Here is a 23,473-nt window from a genome sequence, read left to right on the forward strand (position 1 = left end):
GGAAGGGCCCTGAGGCCCGCTCGCACAGCTCCCTGAGGGCTGCCCTGTCCACACTCGCGGAGTCGGGTGTGGGGCATCTCCCCATTCAGCCCAGCTGGCTGCTCCCCAGCTCCGCGCGGGTCTTGTCGCCAAGGTCTTCTGCTGCTACTCAGGGGACGTGGCTTCTGGACCCTCACACCACTCAGAGGAGAAGCCGAGCCCCAGATGGCGTCGGGCACAGCCCTGAGCACAGCTACTTCTTCTTGGATAGACTCCGCCCCTTCGGTCCCTGCTGTCCCGGCTCAGGCTCTTCCTTAGTCACTTAGTCACCGGGGAAGGAGGTACCCTCCAGGGTGAGCTTCCTGTCCCCACACCGCAGTGTGGAGGGCACCTGCAAAGCTGCTTCCCATTCGCGCCTTCATTCCCCGTCTGCCCCCCCACCCCCCTCCCTCCCTTCCCCCCACCCCCCTCCTTCCCAGCCATCACTTGGGGATCCCACCTTTGTCAGGCTGCCTGAAGGAGCTGCCAGCCCCCAGAGCAGGTTCACAAAACAAACAACAAAAAATAACAACAATTGGCAAGCACAGAGGGGGAAAAAGCCACAAAAATCAGGGTTGCCCTTGAAATCTACAAAGAGTGGAGGCTGCCGACAGCGAGAGGAGCCGGACACTCCCTTGTGCTTGGGACCGTCTTAGCCTCTCCTCGGCTTCCCTGTCCCCAAGTACGCTCGCGGACAGCCCTCTGGAGGGGTGTGCATGTGCGTGCACATGCGTGCACACGCACACACACTCACGGCGGCAGGGGGGCCGATACAGGTCTGCCCCCAGGCCAGCTGTTGACGTGCGCGCTGTACTCGGGGAGGAAAGGTCCCTTCTCCGTGGGGGCCTCTGTCTGGTACCAAAGTTCTGTGCGCGTGCGCACACGCACACACACACTCTCTCTCTCTCTCACACACACACACACACGCTAGCTTCTAAGGGAGAGCAGGAGACAGGGTCCCGGGAGGCTGGCTGGACTCAGACAGTGGTGACGGAGAGCAGAGGGTTGTAGACCCGCTTGCCGTCTGCCGAGCGGGTGCCATGGGCCAGCATCTCCTGGATGGTGATCCAGTTGTCCAGGATCTTCTTGTTTCGCTTCTTCATGGTTTTGCGGTGGCTCAAGGCGATGATGTTGAGCTCGGCCTTGCTGTCGCCGCTCTGCTGCTCCCGCAGGCACTCCAGCCGGCTCTGCATCATGAACTCACGCCGCTTCCGCTGCTCCCGGGCCCGGATCAGGTGCTGCTTCCGCTCTTCTTTGCTCCAGTAACGGCCCATCTTCATCTCGCTCACCGCGTCGTCGTCGGTGGTCATGCCGCTGCGCTCCTCCCGGATCTTCAGGGCCCGGGCTTTGAGGAGGCGATCGCGCACCGGTCGCTTGGCCACGTAGCGGGTCCCGTCGCTGCGCACCTTGACCTTCCACTCCATGCGGGGCGCTTCGGTGGCCGCCGCCGCCGCGGCCCCCCCCCCCACCCGGGGGCCCCCGGCCAAACCCAAAGGGCCGTGGCCCAGCTCTTCCAGGCTGCGCGGCGGGGCCAGCTGCATGCAGCTGTGGTAGTGCTCCGCCTCCTGGCCCTGGCCGCGGTGGCGGCGCGACAGGTAAGGGCTGCCTTCGGGGCCCACGCGCTCCAGGGTCACCCCGGTCTTGGGGCTGCGGCGGACACGCTCCTCCGAGTGCTGTCTCCGGGCCACCTCGGGGTCCCGGGAGAGGGACCGGAACTTGGCGGGACTGCCCTGCGGAGGGGTGGCCTTGGGGGGGGTGGCGACGGGGGGGCCGGAGGGGGTCCGGTTCAGGTTGGAGTTGCCGGCGGCAGCGGCGGCAGCAGCGGCGGCCCGCCTCAGGGGGCTCTCCGCCAGGGGCTCGGCCAGCAGCGGGGTGCTGCGGCAGCTCTCGCCCGTGTTGTAGGCACTGGTGCTGTCCTTGTCCGACTTCTCGGGCAGCTCGGAGATGTCGGACAGCTCGTGCTTCTTGGGCTCGCCGGCCCCCAGGTCGTAGAGGCTCTCCTCCTCCAGCAGCCAGGCCTTCATGCAGCGCTCCCGCAGTTGCTGCATCTTCTGCGCCCGCAGAATGTTGCGGCACTTGAACTCGAGGTGCCGCAGCTCCTCCTCTAGCACGGCCATCTCGTGGCCCACGCTCTCGTTGCGGTTGACGTCCAGGGCGCCGTTGCCACCAGAGGCCCGAGGGAAGAGGAAACCCAGCTGGTTGCCGTTCTCCAGGTGGCACTTGATTTCCAGCAACTCTCGGTAGCGCTCATACTCCTCGTCGGTGAGACCCGGGACCTCGGCGCCACCCAGCCCGGCCCCCTCGGCCAGCAGGGAGTCCATGCTGAAGTGGAAGTCTCGGCCCTGCACGGCGTCCCCTTGCAGGCCGAACTTGCGCAGGGGCCCTGGCGTATTGGCGGTGCTCAGGGGCTCGTCCCCCAGCAGGTCGTGCTCAGAGCTCTCCTCGTTGCGGGTGCTTTCGTCGGTCCGGCCCACCCCGCTATCCAGCTCCTGGCTGTTGCTCAGGCCCGGCCCTGCATCGGGGGCCGCCTTCTCCTCTTCGTTTCCAAGCTGGGGCAGGAAGAGGAGCCCCCCCTCAGTCTGGGAGCCAAGGGCGGGGCCGCCGCAGGAGGACGGGGATGGGGGCGCTTTCCAGCTTTGGGGTCTAGTCCATTTCCCACCCGCCCCCAGCCCCCCCTCCTTCTGCCCTCGTGCCCGCCCTCCCCGCCGCCGCCGCCGCCGCCGCCGCCCCTTCTTCCTTCCTCACCTGCTGGGCAGGGGGGGATTTCAGCTTCCGTGCACGCAGGTCCCCCTCATTCTCGGAGCCGAAGTCATCCAGGAAGTCATCCCGGTCACTGTCCTTCCACCGTTTTGCCAGCTGTGGAGACAGGCCCGTGCAGTCCCCACTGCCTTAGTAAGGAGCCCCCCCAAACACCCCCTCCTTGCATCTAGGTCTCAGCCCGCTTGCCTGGGAAAACGGGCCCCGGGGGTCCACCCACCCTCTGTCAGTGCCAGGTTACGGGCATGTCTGTGCCCTGGTCAGCAGCTTTCAGGACAGAAAGCAAGCCCCCTGGCAGGGGACCCAGGACGCCCTGCTGGCCACGCACCTGGCTCTCCGGCCGGGCCACCAGCAGGGAGATGTTGGTATTCTCCTCCTGGCTCAGGATGGCCACCGCCTCCTCTCGGTTCTGGACGTCCACGCCATTGATCTGTGACAGGCCAAGGGACAATCAAAGAGAACCCCAGGGCTGGCTCCAGAGCTGGCCCCGGTTGGGCTGCAGGGCTGCCCTGCCCTCTGCTCTGACAAGATGGAAACAAGTGGGAAACGCCGGCGGGAAGCCAGCCGGCACAGGCAGGGGCACATGGGCTCGGAGACAGCATTCAGTGCTCGTGTCCAAGGCACAGCAGGAAAGGCTGGCAAGGCAGTGCAGGCACAGCGCAGGTTCTCAACGGCCTCGGGCTACGCTCTGAGCAGGGGGGAGCTGGGGGTGGCCAGGGAGAGTGGGCGGGGCCCTAGGCCCGCCCGCCCTGCTCACCTGGATAATTCGGTCTCCCTCGCGAATCCGGCCATCTTTGGCGGCGATGCTGTTGGGATTCACCTGCAAGGCACAGGCATCGTGGGGACGAGGCTCCGTCCACAAAGGTGCCCTTTCAGTAAGAAGGGGCAGCCTCGTCTTGGGGCCCCCAAGAGAACGGAGGACTGATTTTTCTGAGCATGGCAAAATATGGGAAACTACCCAGACCTCGGCCAGCCAGCCGGGGAAAGCGCTCCCGTGATGACCAGGAGGGCTCCTGCAGGACGTGGAGGGAGAACAAAGCCTGGCTGGACCCGATCCTGCCTTAGCCTTGCCCCCTGTGCCACAACGGACACAGGTCTCCTGGGGAGGAGCGCCTGGCTGGACACACACTGAAGCCGTGGGCTGCCCTGGCCTCGCTGACGGGCGCCCCCCCCCCCGCCACCCCGTCCCCCGTGATGCTAAGCTGGGTCCTTCCGGGCAGTGCGGTGAGGCTGGGGGATGGGCTGGCAGGGGGATGCTTCCCGTGCCAGACCCTGCGTCAGGTCCTGCCTGCTACCGTGGTGCCCTGGCCCCTCGACAGGTGGGCGACCCAGGCCGGCGCACAGGAAGGTGGCGGCCTGCAGCGCCCCTGCCTCTGCAAAGCCCCGTCCCACCTCATACCTCTCCGACGTAGATGCCCAGGTCCTCCTCGTCATCCGTGCGGTAGCAAACCATCAGGCCCAGCTTGTCGCGGTGGCTGGTTTTATAGAGCTCCACCTCCTGCCACACGGGGGATAGGGAAGCAGAGGGAGAAAGCCCCGGACACGTGTGAGCCCTGACCCCCGGAGCCTGGCGCCTGAGCTGTGGGTCCAAGGGTCTCTCTTACCATCCCAGGTGGCGCCCGTGTCCAGCGGTCTCCCCTACCAGGAAATGCCCAAGACACACACACAAGACACACGGGACAGACGTGCGTGGGACACAGACTCACCAACACAGACTGACCGAGGGACCTCACCCGTGCCCTCCCTGACTCGGCCCAACTTGGCACTTGAGCCTGAGTAACGGGCTCCACGCCAGAAAGGGCCGCGAGGCCCAGCCACCCGGGGGGTGGGGGGGGGGGCAGCAGGAGCCAGGCCTGAGCTGGGCTGCAGACAGCCGGCCTGGGGCTGGCTCCCGAGGCTGGCCGCCCAGCTCACCTCATACTCCAGCTCGTCCACACGGTCTGCCTCCTGTGGGCCGCCCTCCATGAACTCCGCCGGGTCATAATACTCATGGCTGATGGGGGGGCTGCCCAGGAGAAGTGGAGCGTCAGGCCGTCTGCTGCTCTCTCCCTAGCCCCAGCTTCCGGCTGGCCAGGCCCCAAGCGCTCTGCACGGAGCCCTGCTCTGTCTGGGTGCACGGCTGGGAGGAGGCGGCCCAGCTACCTTCTGGAAGCCCATCCTGAGCTACATGCATCCATGCAAAGACCAGGACGCTCCCTGGAAGCGGAGCGGCGTGAGGGCGCCCGCCCTGAGGACCCAAGCATGCCTAGCTCTCCCCGCCCAGCCTCTCCTAACCACAGCTTCTCCAAACTGCAGGGCCCCTCCCGCCCGGCCCTGGCCCCACTCATGCAATGCCCCCAGGAGTTACCCAGGCCCTGGATGACGGCTGGGGGGCGGAGGAGGACCCACTGTACGTCCAGGGGCAGCCCTCCTCGCCCCAAGGCTAAGCGTGGCTGCGGCCAGCCCCAGGCCTACCTCCCTGCCGCCCGGGTCAGTCTAAGGAAATGAACCACCAGGGCTGGAGGAGAGGCCCGTCTTCCCAGCGGGCCAAAGAAAGAAGCCGAAGAGATGGAGGAAGTGCAGAACGGGGGCGGGGGGGGGGGGAATGGGACAGACAAGGATGCAAGAAGATTCAGGGGGTGACCCTTGTGAGGCGGAAGACGATGGGGCGGCAGAAGAGGAGAGAGGATGGAGGAGCTGAGGACCTCAACCTTCTGGCAGCAAGATCGCAGGACGGTGCTCCCCGGCCCTGGGGGTGGATGCACTGGGGAGCCTGCGTGCGGGACTGCCCCGGCCCCATCCACCAGCTGGCGTCCGGCCTGAGGCCAGAGGCCCGGGGCTTCCTGAGCCCCGGGATGCCAGTCGGCTCTGGAGGCCAAGGAGCCTACTTCCTGCCCGAGAGGGCAGCCAGCTGGGGTCTCCCTGCCACGGCCAGCGCGGCGACAATGCAGCCTCTGGGTGGCATGGGGATGGCGGCCCCAAGTGGCGTGCCCTCTCTGGAGGCAGGGCCCGGGGCCCTCCTGAGGGCAACTCACAGCTCAGACAGGACGTACGGCTCCAGGATGACCATGGGCGGGGTGGGCGGGCGCAGCTTGCCCAGCGCCATGATATGCTCGAAGGTGATGTCGGTCTGAGTGCCACTGTCCACCAGCTGCAGGTCGTGGCAGGAGCTGTCCCCCCGGAGGCGGGGACTGCGTCTCAGCACCTGGATCACCAGGGGCTCCTTGGAGGAGCGCAGGGCCTCCAGGGTTTGCTCCTGAGACAGCTTGGAGAGCTCCTTCCCGGTCACCTGCGGCAGAGACACGCCCCCGTGAGGACCTGCGGCGCCCGCCGGGGTCGGTCGGCGCCCCCTCGGCGCCCTCGTGCCCAGGCGGACCCCACTTCTCAGCCCTGCCCCGCCGTGCAGGGTGGGGGGCCCGGGCACTGGGGCCGGCAGCTGCCCTGGCCCCTCCTGTGGCCGCCTCCTCCGGGGAGCCCTCCTGGCAGTGACCGAGCACCTGCCGATGGGAGCCGGTCGACACACGGGTTCGGGTGGGTGGGAGGATCAGGAAGAGGAAGAAGCCTCAAAGGCCGGGATCTCTGTCCTCGAGGCAGCAACGACCCGCCAACACACACGCGGCCTGAGAGGGGCCAAGGAAGTGGCCCCTACAAGACCACTGCCCTTGTTTGGGCTCCTGGCCGGCATCTCCCCTGGACCCTGACCCCCGCAGCTCGTTCTGCACATAAGGAAACCGAGACTCAGCAAGACGAAGGGACTGAGGCAAAGTCAGAGTCTGGGACAGGGGAGGAGGAGGCCCTCGCGGGCTGGGGGCCCAGGACAAGGCCAGGCTGTAGCAGCCTCGAGAGAAGATCAGGCCTTCGGGCGGAGGCCCGCAGAGATCCGGGGGGGGGGGGGGCCACAGCCGCGCTCGGAGCCAGGAGAGCCCTCCAGGGAGGGGGTGGTGGCCCATCTCCCAGGCCCTGATTCCCGAAGCAGCCGGCAGGCATGGGGCCCTGGGACAATCACTTTCCTGCTGGAGAGCCCAGCACCACACACCTCAATGTCCAGGTCCTCCGAACAAATCCCGGAGGGTCAGAGAGCATTCCTGGAGGGGGGCTGGCGCAGGCTGTTCGTAGGCACTCAGCAGCCTGGAAAGGCTGTTTGAGGGCCCGGGGAGACCACACACTGTGGGGGATCCCCAGATGGCTCCAGCCCACCGTTCACCAGAAGTGCTGCAGCCCTGCCGGGAAGGGCGCCAAGCAAGCACAGGAAGGGGGTGGGGCAGGAGAGGGGCCAAGTCCCCACAAAGTCACCACGGAGAGCACAGGGCCCCAGGAGCCGGTGTCTGCCTGGGGCCAGAGCCTCTGTAGGGTGAGGGGCATGTGGGCAAGGGTACAAGCTGTGAGGTCGGGGGGGGGGGGAAGCTCAGGGGTGGGGTTATTCATAGATGCCCAATGCAACTGCGAAATCGCGTCTTCTGGGCGACAAGGACCAGGCCAGCCTCTGGGTGTCACTCCAGGAAGTCAGGTTGTCACAGAACCACACAGGGAGTCCTGGGGCCCCCTGGCCAGCCGGTGGCTCCCCGAGCCATGGAACCCACATCATCCCCTTTCTGCTGCTTGCTTATGTCCTTGCAGATAGTAATTTCAGTTCTTATGTTTCCCATCTCCCCAGACTTGTCTTGTTCTACTGTGTATTTTTTGTGTAATTATAAAAGAAACAGTTGCACTGCAGAACATTGGAAACATAGAGAACCATAAAGAAGGCAAAAACCACCCAGCATCTCAGGGATGGGACAGGTGCGAAGGAGCTGGCCTATCTCCTTCCCAGTCTTTTTCACCCTCCGACTGAGGCCCCCGGAGGCCAGTGTGTGGACCATGCATGACCTACTGTCCATCACCAGGGGTTCCCAATATTTTTATAAAGAAGGTGGTTGCAAAGACACATTTTTTGGTACATTCTGCATCCATTTTCTATGTATATCTTTGTGTAATCTATGGCTGTTATGTTGGAGAAAATTTGAGAAAGTGAGATTATTAAATCAGTGAGTATCAGGTAAGCAGCTTGTCAGCCAAGAAGGCATTTACTTGCAACAAATGCTAAGTGTAAGAATGTGGTTGGGGAGTTCCCCATGGCGGACAGCTTTTTGGGTTCATGCGGAAACGGGGGTTCAAAACTTCACCTGGGAACTTCCATATGCCTTGGGTGCAGCCATACAATAAAACTGAAAAGAAAAAAAAAAGGTGATCGGTTGGGGAGGAAGGGGAGTTCCTGTTGTGGCTCAGCGGGTTTAGCACCTGACGCTGTCTCCATGAGGACGTGGGCTCCATCCCCGGCCTCTCTTCAGTGGGTTAAGGATCCAGCGTTGCTGCAAGCTTCGGTATAGGTCACAGATGCAGCTTGGATCTGGCACGGCTGTGGCTGTGGTGAAGCCACAGCTGCAGGTGCAGCCATAAAAAGAAAGGAAGAAAGAGAAGGGGGGGAGGGCGCGGAGGCCGTGGGCTGAATGTCCTGCAGATGCGCGCAGGGGGAGGCGTGTGAAAGGCGTGGCCAAAAAATTTAAAGGCAATGAATACGCCGAGCTCTTGGCTAATTATTTCACCACCCGGTCCAGGTAGTTATCTGTGCCCTTAGAGTTCCTCGGTCTATACGACGGTGTTCCTTCAGTGACATCAGGCTGGTGACTGTGGTGGGAGCATTCACACCACGGAAGTCGCCCACCACTCCAAACCAGAGCTTTGGGTTTCAGAACATTCAGCCCTTAAGTCAAGGGCTTGTGTGGGAGGCGGAGGGTGGAGCAGTCCCCAGCATCTCTGGGGGGGCGGGGGATCTCGCATTTGCCTGGTGTGCAGGGGGAAGCTCAGGTGACACTGAGAGACAGGGATGTATTTCTCCCTGGAAATGTTACCAGCAGCAGCGTTGCTATGGAAACTGGGTCCAGGCAGTGGGAGGGGAGCGCAGGGTGGGCTGGGATGTCAAGCGGGGGATGGGCGCACACAGCCGGAGCAGCTCAGATGGAGGCCATCGGAGTGATGCCTGTGACAGCCTTCCCAGCGACCCATGTGGCGCTGAGCAGAGGCAGGTCTCCGGGCAGAGAGGCTCGGAGCTCCTGGGCCCTTCAGCGCCTCTCTCGTGACCGGTAAGGGCCAGTGAGGGTGTGGGCGCCTGACACAGGCCGGGACTCCCAGCCAGCCAGGAAGGGTGAGGGGGACGAGGCCAGGCACACGGGAAGGATCCAGTGTTTGGCCTCTTCTCGCTCCTCCACCCTTCTGCCATAGACACTGTGCACTGGCGAAGCCACCATTCGCATGTCCCTGCCCTGCTCTGAACCCAGGAGGCCTCCCTTCGGAGTCCCACTCGGGCTAAGGCTCCCACCTCCGCTGCTGCTACTGCTTCAAAGCCAGGCCAAGCACTCCACGATGGATCAAAGCCCTAAGGGGACAAAGCTACCTTGAAGGCAAGACAACAATGTCTATGAGGTTGACATAGCGAAGCGATTTTTTTTCTTCCTTTCTTTTTTTTTTTTTCCGGGGGGCCACACCCAAGACAATCTGGAATTTCCCGGGGCAGGGATCGAACCTGCATCCAGTCACTGCAGAGAGGCCGCCAATCCTATTACACCAAGGCAGGAACTCCGACTGCACAATTCGTGTGTGTGTGTGTGTGTGTGTGTGTGTGTGTGTGTGTGTGTGTGTGTGTGTGTCTTTTTAGGGCCCCACCTGCAGCATATGGAGGTTCCCAGGCTAGGGGTCCAATCAGAGCTGTAGCCACCGGCCTACACCACAGCCACAGCAACGCGGGATCTGAGTCACATCTGTGAACTACACCACAGCTCACGGCAACGCCGGGTCCTTAACCCACTGAGCAGGGCCAGGGATTGATCCTGCATCCTCATGGCTACTAGTCGAGTTCATTACCGCTGAGCCACGACGGGAACTCCTACACAATTCTTAAGATTAAAAAAGGGGGGGGGGCGCAAACGAGAATGGAAAAGATACAAATTTGTCTATGTGAAAATGTGAAACTTCTGGACAACAAAAGACAGGCTGAGAGAAGAGCCTTCCAATGCAGAGACGGGACAAAGGATTATCCCAAATACAGAATTCCTGGGACACGCAGAACTCGCAGGGAAGCGGGCATTCAAGGAAAAGGCGCCCAGGACCTACTGCAGTTATAAAGGGCGAACACTGCGAAGAGCCCAAGGGCCTGCCATCGGTAGAACGGATCCCCAAATCGTGCTGTGTTCGTCTCCGCGGTTTGTGGCAACACACGTGCCCAGGGTCAGGGATGGGGCAAGACGCCAAGGCCAGCGAGGTGGTGATGCTCAAACGAAGCCTATACGTCTCCATACTCCCCAGGGAGGGGCAGCCAGGGGAGGCCAGCTGGGCAGCTCTTGCTGTCACCCATCAGGACGTGGACTGGGTGAGACTTGGGGGCCCAGAGGATTCTGGCCTGGGTGACAAGGGGGACATTACCAGTATTACTAAAGGGCAACCGTGTCAGGTTCCGCGCTCCGGCCGGGCTTGTGAAACAGGCACTGAGAGCATCTCTGCTTCACAGATGAGGAGCCGGGGCACAGGCCGTTCAGGAATTCACCTGGAGGAGCGGGGGAGCGGGGGCCGCCCACTGCAGTCACGCCCGACCTGAGGACGCTGGGGAGCCACGACCGTCTCCCTCCAGAGGCAACGAAGGAGGCCAGGTGGGGGCAGGGCCTTCACGGCAGGACCTCTGGCCTAGAAGGCAGGGAAGTGATTCTAGGGATGTGGCCCAAAGGGTCCCAGGCCCACCCCGGGGGACACCAGGAAGCTGGTTCGAGAAAGCTGGAGAAGGGCTGGGCGCAGGGCTGCCAGTTAGCCTCAGGCCTGGGTCAGGACCTAGCAGCTACCCCCCCATCCTCCCCACTGGCTCTAGAACTGCCTTCGCAGAAAGGGATCTGGGGGTGGCCAAGGTGTGGGCCCAGCCCCGAGTCTGAGCAGAAGCGGGCCGGAGGCCCGGAGTGGGTGCCCGGCAACGAGGAGGCAAGGCAGAGGCAGCAGAGCCCAGGCCCTCCCTGCCTGCACGGGGGCTGCCACGAAGCGGGGTGACGGTGGGAGGGGTTTGGGAGAGGAGACGCTGAGCCCGACCTCAAAAGGAGGACCGGGTCTTTGGGGGTGAGTAAGGAAGGGCACGGCTCCCGACCCCCGGACTCAGAGGCTGAACAGGGCAGGGAGTCTGGGTGCCTGGGCCCTTCACGTGCTGAGGGCGACGACCCTGGCGGACCTCACTCTTGTACCCCTCAGGGGGCCGAGGACAAGGGACAAGCCCACGCTGTGCTCTGTCCACAGGGCTCCTCCAGAGGATCAGAGAGGCAGAGAAGAATGAGCCCAGGAGGTGGGGGGGGCTCTTCCCCCACCCCTCCATGCCCTTTAGGAAGCCTGTTTCAAGCTGGGAACGCAAAGCTGAGCGCAACTGAACCCAGCACACACAGCCCTCCCTAAGGGTCTGGGCTGGAAGGAGGGAGGAAACGGGGCAAAGCTGCCCTTCAGAACGCCCACGGCAGGGCCGGGACACCAGGTCAGCACATGGGGCACAGGTGCACCATCGGCAGGAAGAAGACACACGTTCCCCAACGGGGCAGCCTGCCGCCTGCTCGCCCAGCACGTCTAGAACTGGGGGAACAACCGTGGGCAAGGCAGACAAGCTCCCACGTCGGGGGAGGCCAGTGCCAGGGCGGAACCAGGCAGGGAACGAGCGTTCAGAGCCCAGCATTCCATGGTGGAAAATGCCGGGGTGGGAGCCGCTTTCCAGAAAGTGCATGGGGATAGCCTCTCTGGTGACACTGGAACTGAGACCTGAAAGATGACAAGGAGAAGAACACTCCAGCCAGTGCTGAGCCCTAGGATGGCATGACAGTGCTTGCTGGCGAATAATACACGCCATTACCTCGGCCTCCGTGAGAAGGCATGAAAGGGACAGGGCGGAGGCCGGGGACAGACCAGGAGACAATGGCAGTGGCCCGGGCCAGAGGACAAGGGACCAAGGAACCGCAGGGAGGAGGGACACCTGACAAGCGCAAAAGAAGGAAGATACCCAGCGTCACCGAAACCACAGTGAGACATCACCACACGCACTGGGACAGCTAAAAGCAACGCACAGAAGGTCGCTGCTGAGGAGGATTTGGAAAAACTCAAGCCTCGGACATCGCTCGTGGCAGGGTCAGTGGAGCAGTGGACGAGGCCAACTCCCCAGCGTTCCAGCAGTGCCCAAAGTAAACGAAAAGAGGCACCCAGGGGTTCCCGCTGTGGCACGGCGGGTTAAGAACCTGAAGAGTTCCCATTGTGGCTCAGTGGTTAGCAAACCCAACTAGTACCCATCCTCATGGGTTCGATCCCTGACCTTGCTCGGTGGGTTAAGGATCTGGCCCTGAACCATGGTGTAGGTCACAGAGGCGGCTTGGATCCCGAATTGTGTGTGGCTGTGGTCTAACTGTGGTCCAATTCGACCCCTAGCCTGGGAACTTCCATAGGCTGCGTGAGCGGCCCTAAAAAGAAAAAAGAAAAAAAGAATCTGAAGTTCCCATCGTGGCGCAGTGGTTAACTCTTCCGACTAGGAACCATGAGGTTGCGGGTTCAATTCCTGCCCTTGCTCAGTGGGTTAAGGATCTGGCGTTGCCGTGAGCTGTGGTGTAGGTCGCAGACGCGGCTCGGATCCCTTGTTGCTGTGGCTGTGGCGTAGGCCGGCGGCTGCAGCTCCGATTAGACCCCAAGCCTGGGAACCTCCAGATGCCGAGGGAGTGGCCCTAGAAAATGGCGAAAAGACGGGGAAAAAAAAAAGGAAAGAAAGAAAAAAGAAAAAAAAGAATCTGACTGCAGGGGGGCAAGTTGCTGCAGAGGTGCGATTTAGATCCCCAAGCAGGCACAGTGAGTCCAAGGATCCAGCGTTGCCACAGGAACTTGGAACTTCCATAAGCCGCGGCCATTAAAAAAAAAAAGAAAAAGAAAAGAGGTGCCCAAGCAAAAACTTGTACACAAATGTTCATAGAAGCAAATCTTTTTTTTGGGGGGGGGGCCTCACCCCCAGCACATGGAGGTTCCCAGGATAGGGGTCAAATCAGAGCTACAGCTGCCGGCCTGCACCACAGCCACAGCCACGCAGGGTCCGAGCTGTGTCTGCAAACTACACCCCAGCTCACGGCAACGCCAGATCCTTCACCCACGGAGCGGGGCCAGGGATCGAACCCGCAACCTCACGGTTCCTAGTCGGATTCGTTTCCACTGCGCCACCACGGGAACTCCGAAGCAAATCTTAACAGCCAAACTTTGGAAGGGACCTAAATGCCCGGCAACGGATGGATGAACACAATGTGGTGACATCCACATAGTGTGAGGGAATTAAGTCCTGACATGTGCTTCAACGTGGGTGGAAACAGTCTGGTGAACAAAGGGCCACGTACTGTTTGATGCCAGAACAGGCAGGTCCATCAGGAGGGAGAAAGTAGATCAGCGCTTGCCGGGGGCTGGAGAAAGGGGCAACGGGAGTGCCAGCTTCATGGCAGGAAGTCCCCTTTCGGGGTGAGGACCACGTTCTGGACCTAGGTGGCAGTGATGCCTGCACTCGGCAAAGGTACCAACTGTCCCTAAGGGCAAACTTTACGGCACATATGTCCTCCCACAAAATTGAAATTGCCGCCTGGATCTGCAGAGACCTCCCATGTCACCATCACTGCTATGCATTCAACCAGGGATTGTTCTTGATCTAAACTCCTGAGATTTAGATCACCCGCGCACTGCGGCCCAAGGAGGACCTGAGGCACCCCGCCACTGAGCAGCAGGGGAGAGGGACACAGAGCTTAAGTTCGCGCTGGAGGGAAGGAAGCCGGCAGTGCGCCACGGAGGGGAGGGGGACCCCCAGCTGCCCAGTAAAGACGTAGCGTTTGGGAGCTTTGGCAGAGAACAGGGTGGGGCGCCGTGGGACTGTGGCTTGGGGCCACAGGAGAGCCCCTCGTTGGGGTCTGACCGGGAGCGACACCTGAGAGGCTCTGAATGATGATGGGAAAGGTAGATTCAGAAGCGGACAAATTCAAAATGCCAAAGAGAGGGAGGAAAAGACCTGGAGAGGCCTGGGGGCCACTGGGAGAAAAGAGAGGGGAGCCGGGGTGGGGGGCGGGGCGCCACGGAAGGGACATGTCCGTGGCAGGTGAGACAGAGGGGCTGACGTGTGGGCCAAGGGGACCGCGAGGAGATGGGGACGAGGGGGCAGACAAGAGCAACGCCAGAAGCTCGGCGGGTAATCGCGACTGGGCGGTGGGTAGGCGGGCACCGGGGAAGGCACGGGCCCCCACCCCGCCCCGACTCCCGCGGCGAAAAGGGGCGCCCGGGGCGGGGCCGAGGCGGCGGAGGGCGGGGCCGAGGGGCGCTCGCCCCGCCCCCCGCCCCGGGGCGCGGAGCCGCAGACAAAGAGCGCGCGGCGTGGCGGCCGAGCGAGGCTGGCAGCCCCGCGGAGGGGCGCGCGATCGCCGCCCCCACAGCCTCGGTCCTCCACCCGGGCGGCGGCGGCTCTCGGGCCCCGCTCCAGGCGGTCTGGCGCGGCTGTGCCCGGGTGGAGGTGGGCTCCGCGTGGGAGGCCCTGACCAGGCTTTTCCCAGCGCTCAGATCAGCAATCTGCGAGCAGGCGGGAAGAGGGGCCGGGGAGGCGGGGGCAAGAGCCCTGGCCCGGGCGACGTGGGGTCCCGCGGGAACGGCGACTCCCCGGGAGGCCTGGGAACGCTCCTCCCATCCATGGCAACCCGAGGAGGGGGATTAGCTACATGATTCTAGGGGCGCCCACGGTTGGGGTGACTCTCCCGACCCCACTCTGCGGATTAGGAAAGAGAGGCGAGAAGAGACCGGGAACTGCGAGTTACCCTCTGTCCCGGCGCCGGCGCAGGGGGGGCTGTGTCTCTGGCTGCCGCGGGGACCGGCAGATCGACATTGGACGGGCCGAGAAAGGAGAAGCCCAAAGAAGGCAGCGCGCCCGGTGCGCCCAGCCTTTGCGCAAGTCCTCATTCATGTGTTCCCAGCTCTGGATTTTCCAAACTGTCAGCCCACAGGAGGGGACACCTGGCTGACAGTGGACATCTGCCTTCCTCTCTCTCACCCTCCTCACTACACACACTGCAGAGGCTTCCCTCCCAGCGAACCGAGGGCAAGTCTCCAGGCACAATCAGCGCTTCCAAGTCTCGCCAGCGGTACCATGAACGCCCGTCGAGCTTTTGTTTTCTGCCGGGTTCAGGATCACACCTTTGGTTATGTCTCCACTCTCTTTCAATCTAGAACAATCTCTCCACTCTTGTTTTTTTTTTTTTTTTTTTTTAAGTTTCCTGACATTGCCCTCTTGGAAAAGTCCAGGGCAGTCACCTTGTAGACAGACCCGGAGCCTGGACTTGCCCGATTCCTTCCTGGTTAGATTCAGCTTAGGTGTTGTGAGCAGAGCAGAGTCTGGGGCCTGCCCAGGACACACGGGGGAGGGGAGGCCTGTCCCATCGTCAGGGAGGCTCGGCTTGGTCGGGGGGGGGGGGGGGGTGCCTGCCAGGTCCCTACCTGGTAAAGCTGCCTTTTCCCTTCCTCATGCACCAGACATCTGGGCTTGAGACCCTGCTACCATCCTCGTCGCCGACAACCCAGGATGATTCCCCCCTCGGTGAACTGCACTGGCGGCTGCCAAATGCCTTAATTTGTTAGAATTCTAGCGGGGACACAGCACTGCACCCCAACAACATGTCACTGGCCCAGTGAATGTCCCCCGTCAAGGCTGCCTGGACAAGCCAGACCGTCTAGGCCCAGTGGGCGCCTCTGTGCCTACTACTCTTTGTGCCCAGGGGCAGGGGCGAGAGAGGGAAGCCCGGGAGGCCTTTAGCTCAAAGGACTTTCAGTGTTTTGGGGGTGGTGTGTGTCTGCGTACCCACACGAGCTGCCTGAAGGTGGGTAAGGATGTAGGTGATGGGAACGGAGGCCAGTTAGCTGAGGGCTGATACTCGGATGTCGTCTGAGGACCATCACCCGGGCGCTCGTGAGTAATGCAGAATCCCAGGCCCCACCCTGGATCTGCTGAAGCAGATCCTCCTGCATTTTGACAAGGTTCGCAGGGCAGGGTTATGCTGGCCCGGAGCGCCCCCTCCAGGAACCAGGAAGGACTTGGACACCTGGGGACAGGATTCAGGGTCTCTCCCCACCCTGCCCCCTTCCCCAAAGCTGCCCAGTAGGTTGGTGGTGCCCACCCAGGATATGCTGAAATCTGATCCACCGGCCATGGCGCCCCTGCCTCTCCAGGCACCATGGGTGACAACTGAAAAAAAACACACACCCCCACACCTCTGGGCCAGTTCCCAGTAATCAAAATGATTTTTTTTTTGCCTTTTTTAGGGCCACGGCATATGGAGGTTCCAAGGCTTGGGATCGAATCAGAGCTGCAGCTGCCAGCCTACACCACAGCCACAGCAATGTCAGATCCAAGCTGCGTCTGCGACCCACACCACAGCTCATGGCAGCATCGGATCCCCAAGCCACGAAGCAAGGGCAGGGATCGAACCCGAAACCTCACGGTTCCTAGTCAAACTTGCTTCCGCTGCACCACGACGGGAACTCCCAAAATGATATTCTTTATGGCGAGCTCTTCATTTCCACTGCTCAACGCAAGGCTGAGGAAGAGACAGGTGGCATTGCAAAAAGGGGAGGTGCCTTGTCACAGCCAAAGACCCAAAGCCAGCTCTCCCAGCTGCGGCTTCTCAATCTTTGCTCTTTTGGCTCAGCTCATGTGCACAAGGACCCCAGGTGCCCCTACCTTGGTTTCTGTGCATCTCCTCAGTAATTTTTTTGGCCACACCCATGGCATGTGGAAATTCCCTGGCCAGGGACCAAACCTGCACCACAGCAGCAACCCACGAAGTAGCAGTGCTGGATCCTTAACCTGCTGAGTCACGAGGGAGCTCCAAGCTCACTAATCTTAAACGTTACACCTCGACTCAGGGCCCCTCTGTGGTTTTTCTCCCCTTTCTTTCATATTAGGAAAACCTAAAAAAGTCCCTCTGTGGCACAGTGGGTTAAGAATCCACTGCAGCAGCTCAGGTCGCTGCAGAGGTGCAAGTTCAGTCCCCAGCTTGGCACCCTGGGTTAAAGGATCTGGCATTGCTGCAGCTACAGAGTAGGTCCCAGCTGCAGCTCAGAGTCAACCCCTGGCCTGGGAACCTCCATATGCCAGGGCTGCAGCCATTTAAAGAGAGAAAAGAAGGGAAAGAGGGAGGGAAAGGAAAGGAAAAGAAAAACCCTCAGTTCTCCTGTGGTTCATCCGGTTAAAGATCTGACATTGTCACTGCAGTGGCTCAGGTCACTGCTGTGGCGTGGGTTCAATCCCTGGCCCAGGAACTTCTTTCTGTATGCCACGAGCACAACTGAAAAACAAAACAAAACAAAACACCTTCAAAATAATAGTGGACGTTCTTCTGTCAATGGACAGCAATTGTAACCTGTTCATGAGTAATGCCTTTTCCAGCAACTCCCACGCCTTCACAAAGGACCGAATGGCTGATGGCAGCCACCCCACCACCCCCACCCCCGCCCCAAATGAGATCCCAGGGACCCAGGGGAGCACTGAGTCCCTAGGGGCAATGACCCCAGGAGGGAGGTGCTCTGTATTCTCACACAGCAGGTGAGAAGGCGGAGGCCCTGAGCCAGTGAGCGCTCCGTGATTTTGCTCCCTCTGGGAGGTGTACGTACGCTTCTTGTTTTTAAAGCTTAACCGGGTGTAACTGCCGTATGATCAGTTGTACACATTGAGAGCGTACAGGGATCATTTCCATCGTCCCCGGAAGCCTTCTCATGCCCCTCGGTCATCCCTCCCTCCCTTCCACCCATCCCCGCAAATACTGATCTGCTCTCTGTCCCTGCAGGTTAGCTTGCATTTTCTAGAATTTTCTATCAATGGCTCAGACAGATCCATGACAAGAGGGTCGTGGTGTCAGAGAGAAGGACACAGGCCCGGCACACAGGAGCACCAAGAAAGGCTCTAAGAGGTGACAGTGTGACCTCCCTTTCCACCCTCTGTGACCTGGCTCCTTCCTACCTCAACACACATGACCCGCCCCACCCGGGTCCTCTCCAGATTTTGCAAGCTCTGCTGGTGCCCCACCCCATGCCCCCAGCGCCGCACCTGGTTAAGTATCCCTGGAGGACCAGACTGGGATCACAGAACTGGAGCTGGCGTTCAGACATGCTGCCCTGAAAGCTCAGCCTGTGAAAGACGACAGCAGCAGAATAAAAGGCCAAAACCACAGCATCCCCCCAAAAGCATCCCCCCAAGAGCCACAGAACAACCATTTGACCAAAATCTAACAATCCTTCGTGATAAAAACACACCAACTAGGACTAGAAGAGAACTTAACCTGATAAAGAGCACCTACCACAAACCCACAGCTAACTTCATACCCCCTGATGAAAGACTGGAAGCTTCCCCTCCAAGATCGGAAACAAGGCAAAGATGCCCACTGCCACCACTTCCATTCAACGTGGTACTGGAGGTGCTGGCCAGAGCAATTGCACAAGAAAGAGAAATAGAAGGAAGGCATTCAGCTGGAAAGGAAGTAGAACTACCACCTCTATTGATTCTTCAGAAAATCCTGAAGAAGCCACTAAAAAACTCCATGAGCTAATAAATCAGTTTAGTAAGAATGCAAGATAGACAGCCATAACACAAAAAACAAATGTACTTCCAGACAGTGGCAACGAGAAAGATGAAAAGAAAATTAAGGAAACAGTTCTACTGACAATAGTATCATGAAGAATAAAATACTCCAGGAGTTCCCGTCGTGGCGCAGTGGTTAACAAACCCAACTGGGAACCATGAGGTTGCAGGTTGGCTCCCTGGCCTCGCTCAGTGGGTGAAGGATCCGGCGTTGCCGCGAGCTGTGGTGTAGGGCGCAGATGCGGCTCGGATCCCGCGTGGCTGTGGCTGTGGTGGAGGCCAGCGGCTACAGCTCCGATTCGACCCCTAGCCCGGGAACCTCCATATGCCACGGCCCTAAAAAGGCAAAAAGACAAAAATTAATTAATTAAATTTAAAAAAAAAGAATAAAATACTCAGGAATAAGTTTACCAAAAGTGCAAAACACTGGATGAAGAAACTGAAAACCCAAATAATGCCTTGTTTATGGGTAACACCCCCTCAAACGCAATACAATATTCAGTGCAAATTCAATACATATTCAAAGCAATAGTCAATACAAGTTGGATGCAAGTCCTACAAGATCGCAGCTGGCTTCTCAGAAATTGGCACGCTAACCCTAAAATTCCTATGAAACTCAAGTTATCTAAAAGACAAAACAGGGAGTTCCCATTGTGGCTCAGTGGTAATGAACCTGAACTAGCATCTATGAGGATTCGGGTTCGATCCCTGGCCAGGCACAGTGGGTTAAGGACCTGGCCTTGCTGTGAGCTGTGCTGTAGGCAGCAGACCTGGCCTGGATCCTGAGTTGCTGTGGCTGTGGCGCAGGCTGGCAGCTACAGCTATTAGACTCCTGGCCTGGGAACTTCCATATGTCACGAGTGCAGCCCTAAAAAGCAAAAATAAGTAAGTAAAAATAAATCTAAAAATAAGTGAAAGAGACAAAACAACCCTGAAGAGTACAAAGCTGGGGGACTCACACCTCAAAATTTACTTACAAAGCTGTAGGAGGAGTTCCCGCCGTGGCACAACAGGTTTGATCCCTGGCCCAGTCCCTAGCCAGGAACAGTGGGTTAAGGATCCAGAGGTTCTGCACCCGCAGCTCTGCTCTGGTCCTTGGCCCAGGAACTCCACAGGCCATGGGGCAGCCAGAAAAGAAAAGAAAGCTGTAGTGAAGGCAGTGTGCTGCTGGCACAAAAGGATATAGACATTTCGCCAGAAAGGATATGCAAATAGCCAACAGCACAGGCAAAGATGCTCATCAGAAAATGCTTCTGGGAGTACCTGCTGTAGCCCAGTGGGTTAAGAATCTGACTTCAGTGGCTCCGGTCACTGTGGAGGCACAGGTTCAACCCGCGGCAAGGGACAGTGGGTTAAGGACCTGGCATTGCCAGGAATTTCCATACAAATTAAAAGAGAGAGAGAGAGAGAGAGAGAGAGAGGAAGGAAGGAAGGAAGGAAGGAAGGAAGGAAAACGCATATAGAAAACACAATGAGACACCAGCTCAAACACAATAGGACGGCTATAATCAAAAACGTGTTGGGGACGATGCGGAGACACTGCCCGTGGGAAGGTAAGACGGAGCGGCCCCCGTGGAAGACAGTTCCGCAGCTCCTCAACGCGATGACCACAGGACCCAGCAATTCCGTTGCTGGGTACAAACCCCAAAGAGCTGAAGGCAGGGACTCAAGGGTCAACACTGTTCACAGCAGCCAAACGGTGGAAAGGAGTCAAACGCCCATCAGCAGATGAACGGATAAATCGTATGCGGTATAGCCACACAAGAGGATATTATGCAGCAATAAAAGGAAATTTAGAAACATGGATGAACCTTAAAAACCATGATAAAGGAAGCAGTCAGACACAAAGGTCGAATCTCGTATGGTTCCGTTCGGATGAAATGTCGGGAACAGGCAAATCCACGAAGATAAGCAGACGAAAGGCTGCCAGAGCCTGGGAGGTGTGGGACTGGGGGGAACGGGCACATGACTGCTAACGAGGACGGGGTTTCTTTCTAAGGAGAGCGAGAGGTGCTGGAATTCGAGAGTGGGGAAGCTTGCACAACTCTCCAAATAACCAGAACCCACTCACTCAACTGTACGCTTTAGGAGGATATGTGAATTGTATCTCAACAAAGCTGTGGGCTTTGTTTTTGTGTTTGTTTTAAGTGCCCATGAAGCATGGGGAGGAAAGAGCCTGGAACTCAAGGCTGGACTAGAGCCTCGGGAGCTCTTAACCCGGGGGTCAGAGACCTCTGGGGGTCTGGGAAGAGGCTGCAGGGTACCCGGGCATAAGGGAAGCCACGTGGCGGGTGGTGTAGGGTAGCTGTGCGTTTCTCTGGCCTGCACTGTGTCCACAGGCAGGTATGGCCAAGCCAGGGAGAAGCACCTCGAAAGCTGGGAAGCGCCAGTGTTTAAGGAGATCGGGGCAGGTCAGGTCAGGCCAGGAGAAGCTCCCGGCTGCACCCAGGACACCAGCCCCCAGACACGGAGTCATCTTGGATGGCTCATGGGTTTCCCTGCTATCTGGATTTGTTTTCATTCAATTCTCTTTTGTCTTGCCTTGATTTCTAAAGGTAGTTCCCTTTTAAAACTGCATCCAGTCTCTGATTCTGTCCAAACTCCTGCAGGAGCTTTAAAAGGGAGCAGCATTCCCAGGGACGGGTCCGTGAAGGCTGCGGGCCGCTGGCCTGCGGCGCTCCTCGCCCCGGGCTTGGGGACTCCCTCTCCAGGAGAAAAGCCTGGCCCAGGACTCTCCTGCCCAGGTTCACCTGAAGCCCTCCTCCGACAGGAAGCCTCCCTGAAAGCAGTCCCAGCCTCCCCCCCCCCCACTGCCATGGGGAACGCTGTGGGTCACAGCGGTGTTGTCCCCCTACCGTGGCTCATTTCAGGCCTGTGCTGCGGCGCGGGTTGCCCCCCCCCCCCTTTCCACACATCCCCCACGGGGATGGCCTTTCACCAAGGACTGCTTCGGTCCCTCTCGGAGGAAGTCAAGAGCCAGTCGCTTGGGATTCACTTGCCATTTGATGGAATGATTCCAAGAAAGGAAAAGCAAGGAGGATGGAACCCCACGGCCTCAGCAACCAACCAGCACGGCCCACCTCCCGCTGGCAGCCCTGGTGCCCACCACCGGGATTCCAAGGGACCCTCTCCCAGTCCCAGGGTCATCCCTGAGCCCGATGCCACGACAGGGAACGGCCAGGCGACCGGCGAAAAGCAGAGGGCCCCGCCCTCCCAAGACCGCCCGGGAGAGCGGATGAGGAAAGCCGCCTGGCTCGGGCAAGAGTCCCGGTCTTGCCCGCTTCTAGCTCCCGCTCACAACGGCCAGAGGGACTAGGATCACAGCGCGAAAGCAGGACACCCTGGGCCTCCCCAGTCGCCAGATGCACTGATCCTTCACTCCCCACTGCGCCCCGGCCAATGCCTCGAGGGGGATCCCCCTATTCTTCTGAGGAGACCCCATTTTCCCAGCCAACACGTCTCCGGCCTGCACTTGCTCCCCAGTCCGGACCTATAGACCCGGAATAGAAAAGCATACCTGTCTGCGCCCGGTCTGCCCCTGGATCCCGACTCCCTCTGACCTTGAACTCCCTCCACTTAGCCCTAGGGGCGTCTCAGGCCAAGCCATCCGGGACATTTCTCAACACGGCTCTCTGAGCGCACACAGAAAGTACACACACGCGGGGCCGGAGGAGCCTCCGCGCACACACAGACGGGGCACAGGCACGCACTCACGAAGTCACGCGACGCACAGGCAAGGAAGCCAGGGCTCCGGGCCGCGGGGCTGGGCTCCGGGTCCGAGAGCGCGACCTGGGGTCTCCCCTCCCTCCCCGCCAAACGTAGCCCGGTCCACGCCCCCCACCACCCCAGGAGCCGAGGGCCTGAGAGGCGTAGAGCGGGCCGGGCACCGACGCCCGCAGGCTGCCCTTCTGGCAGACCAGGCGACAGCCACTCACCCGAGGCTCCCAAGGCCTGGGAGCCCACCGTTTGTTTTGGGCAGGGCCAGAGCGGAGAGTGGATGCGGGGGTAGGCACCTGACCCTGGCCAGGCGTCTGCGGGGCCCCGGGGCGGCCTGCGCGCTACTGCACCCCTGGCCCACAGGCACCTGGATTCGCCCCCCACCCCCCACCCCAGCCCCGCGCTGCGGGCGCCCAACTCCTTCCCCCGCCCTGGGTCCTGCCGGGCGAGCGTGTGCGGGGTACGAGGCCGTTGCTACGCAACAACCTCCATCCCGCGCCGGCGCCGGCAGCGACGGGTTTCCTAGCTCCCCGACCCGGGGTGCAGGCGCACGGGACCTGGGCCGGGACCAACTTCCCGACCCGGGCCGATCTGGACCCTGGGCTCCAGTCCCAATCTACTCTGGGCGCCCAAGGGATGAGCCCCTCACCCTTTTCCCGGCGCAGCTATCTATCCCCCATCTGTGCCCGGTTCCCACGGAGCACCAACACCCAAGCAGCCCCAGAAACTGAGGGCCAGGCTGACTCCCTCCCTCCTCCTCTACGAGCCTCCAGGCCCTCCCCGGGGGCCAGCGCTGCTCCAGGTGCCGCCCACGCCCCTCGCCCCAGCGGCCCAGCCGCCCTACCTGAAGCATCACTTTGTACTGCTCCTCCGGCTTCTGGACCACGCACATATTACATCCCATGGTGCTGGCCGACGAGGGGAAGAGGGCGGGAACGGGAAAACGCCTTTCACTGGCCCGTGCGCGGGACCTCGGGTCCCGGGCCGGGGCCGGGGGCCATACCCTAGCGCGGGGGGCGGGCCGCCTAGCGGGGGAGGGGGGCACGCCCCCGAGGTGGGGGCCGCTCCACGCCCCTCGGATTAACCCTTAGCTGGCTGAGGCCAGGCGCGGGCATGCTCCCTCGCACCCGGCCAGAAAAAAAAAGGGCGGGGGGGGGATGGGCGGGCGCGCCCGGCGTTGCTAGGCTGCGGCCCCCCCCAGGAGGCGCGGGGGCGCGCCAGGCCGCCGGGGGGCCTTTTAGGGGCCGTGGGCCGCGCGCCTCCCCGCCCGCGGGGCCCGCCGCTGCCGCTGCCGCTGCCGCCTCCGGCTCCCGCCCATGGCCACCAGCC

The 23,473-nt window shown here is 60.7% G+C and overlaps 1 protein-coding gene across 1 annotated transcript; it reads right to left on the reverse strand.

Moving 5' to 3' along the window:
* Window positions 1-460: 460 nt before the first annotated feature.
* PDZD4 (PDZ domain containing 4) lies at window positions 461-23,126 on the reverse strand. Its single transcript, XM_047765602.1, has 8 exons — window positions 22,989-23,126; window positions 5,790-6,043; window positions 4,690-4,780; window positions 4,175-4,273; window positions 3,533-3,595; window positions 3,104-3,205; window positions 2,764-2,874; window positions 461-2,567 (listed from the first exon to the last, which is right to left on the reverse strand). Exons 1-8 carry the CDS (start codon window positions 23,046-23,048, stop codon window positions 996-998), a joined length of 2,352 nt encoding a protein of 783 aa, XP_047621558.1. The 5' UTR covers window positions 23,049-23,126; the 3' UTR covers window positions 461-995.
* Between the last annotated feature and the right edge of the window lie 347 nt (window positions 23,127-23,473).

Source organism: Phacochoerus africanus, chromosome X (genome assembly GCF_016906955.1).
Source record: "Phacochoerus africanus isolate WHEZ1 chromosome X, ROS_Pafr_v1, whole genome shotgun sequence".
In the NCBI taxonomy this organism is placed as follows: Eukaryota; Metazoa; Chordata; class Mammalia; order Artiodactyla; family Suidae; genus Phacochoerus; species Phacochoerus africanus.

What these genes read in the sequence shown, in the direction of transcription:
- PDZD4 (XM_047765602.1), bottom strand. Translation starts at nt 23,048, where the DNA reads ATGGGATGTAATATGTGCGTGGTCCAGAAGCCGGAGGAGCAGTACAAA. An exon ending in AGTACAAAGTGATGCTTCAG is followed by an intron (nt 6,044 to 22,988) that starts GTAGGGCGGCTG and finishes TCTCTGCCGCAG; the next exon opens with GTGACCGGGAAGGAGCTCTC. An exon ending in AATCCCCCCCTGCCCAGCAG is followed by an intron (nt 2,568 to 2,763) that starts GTGAGGAAGGAA and finishes TTCCTGCCCCAG; the next exon opens with CTTGGAAACGAAGAGGAGAA.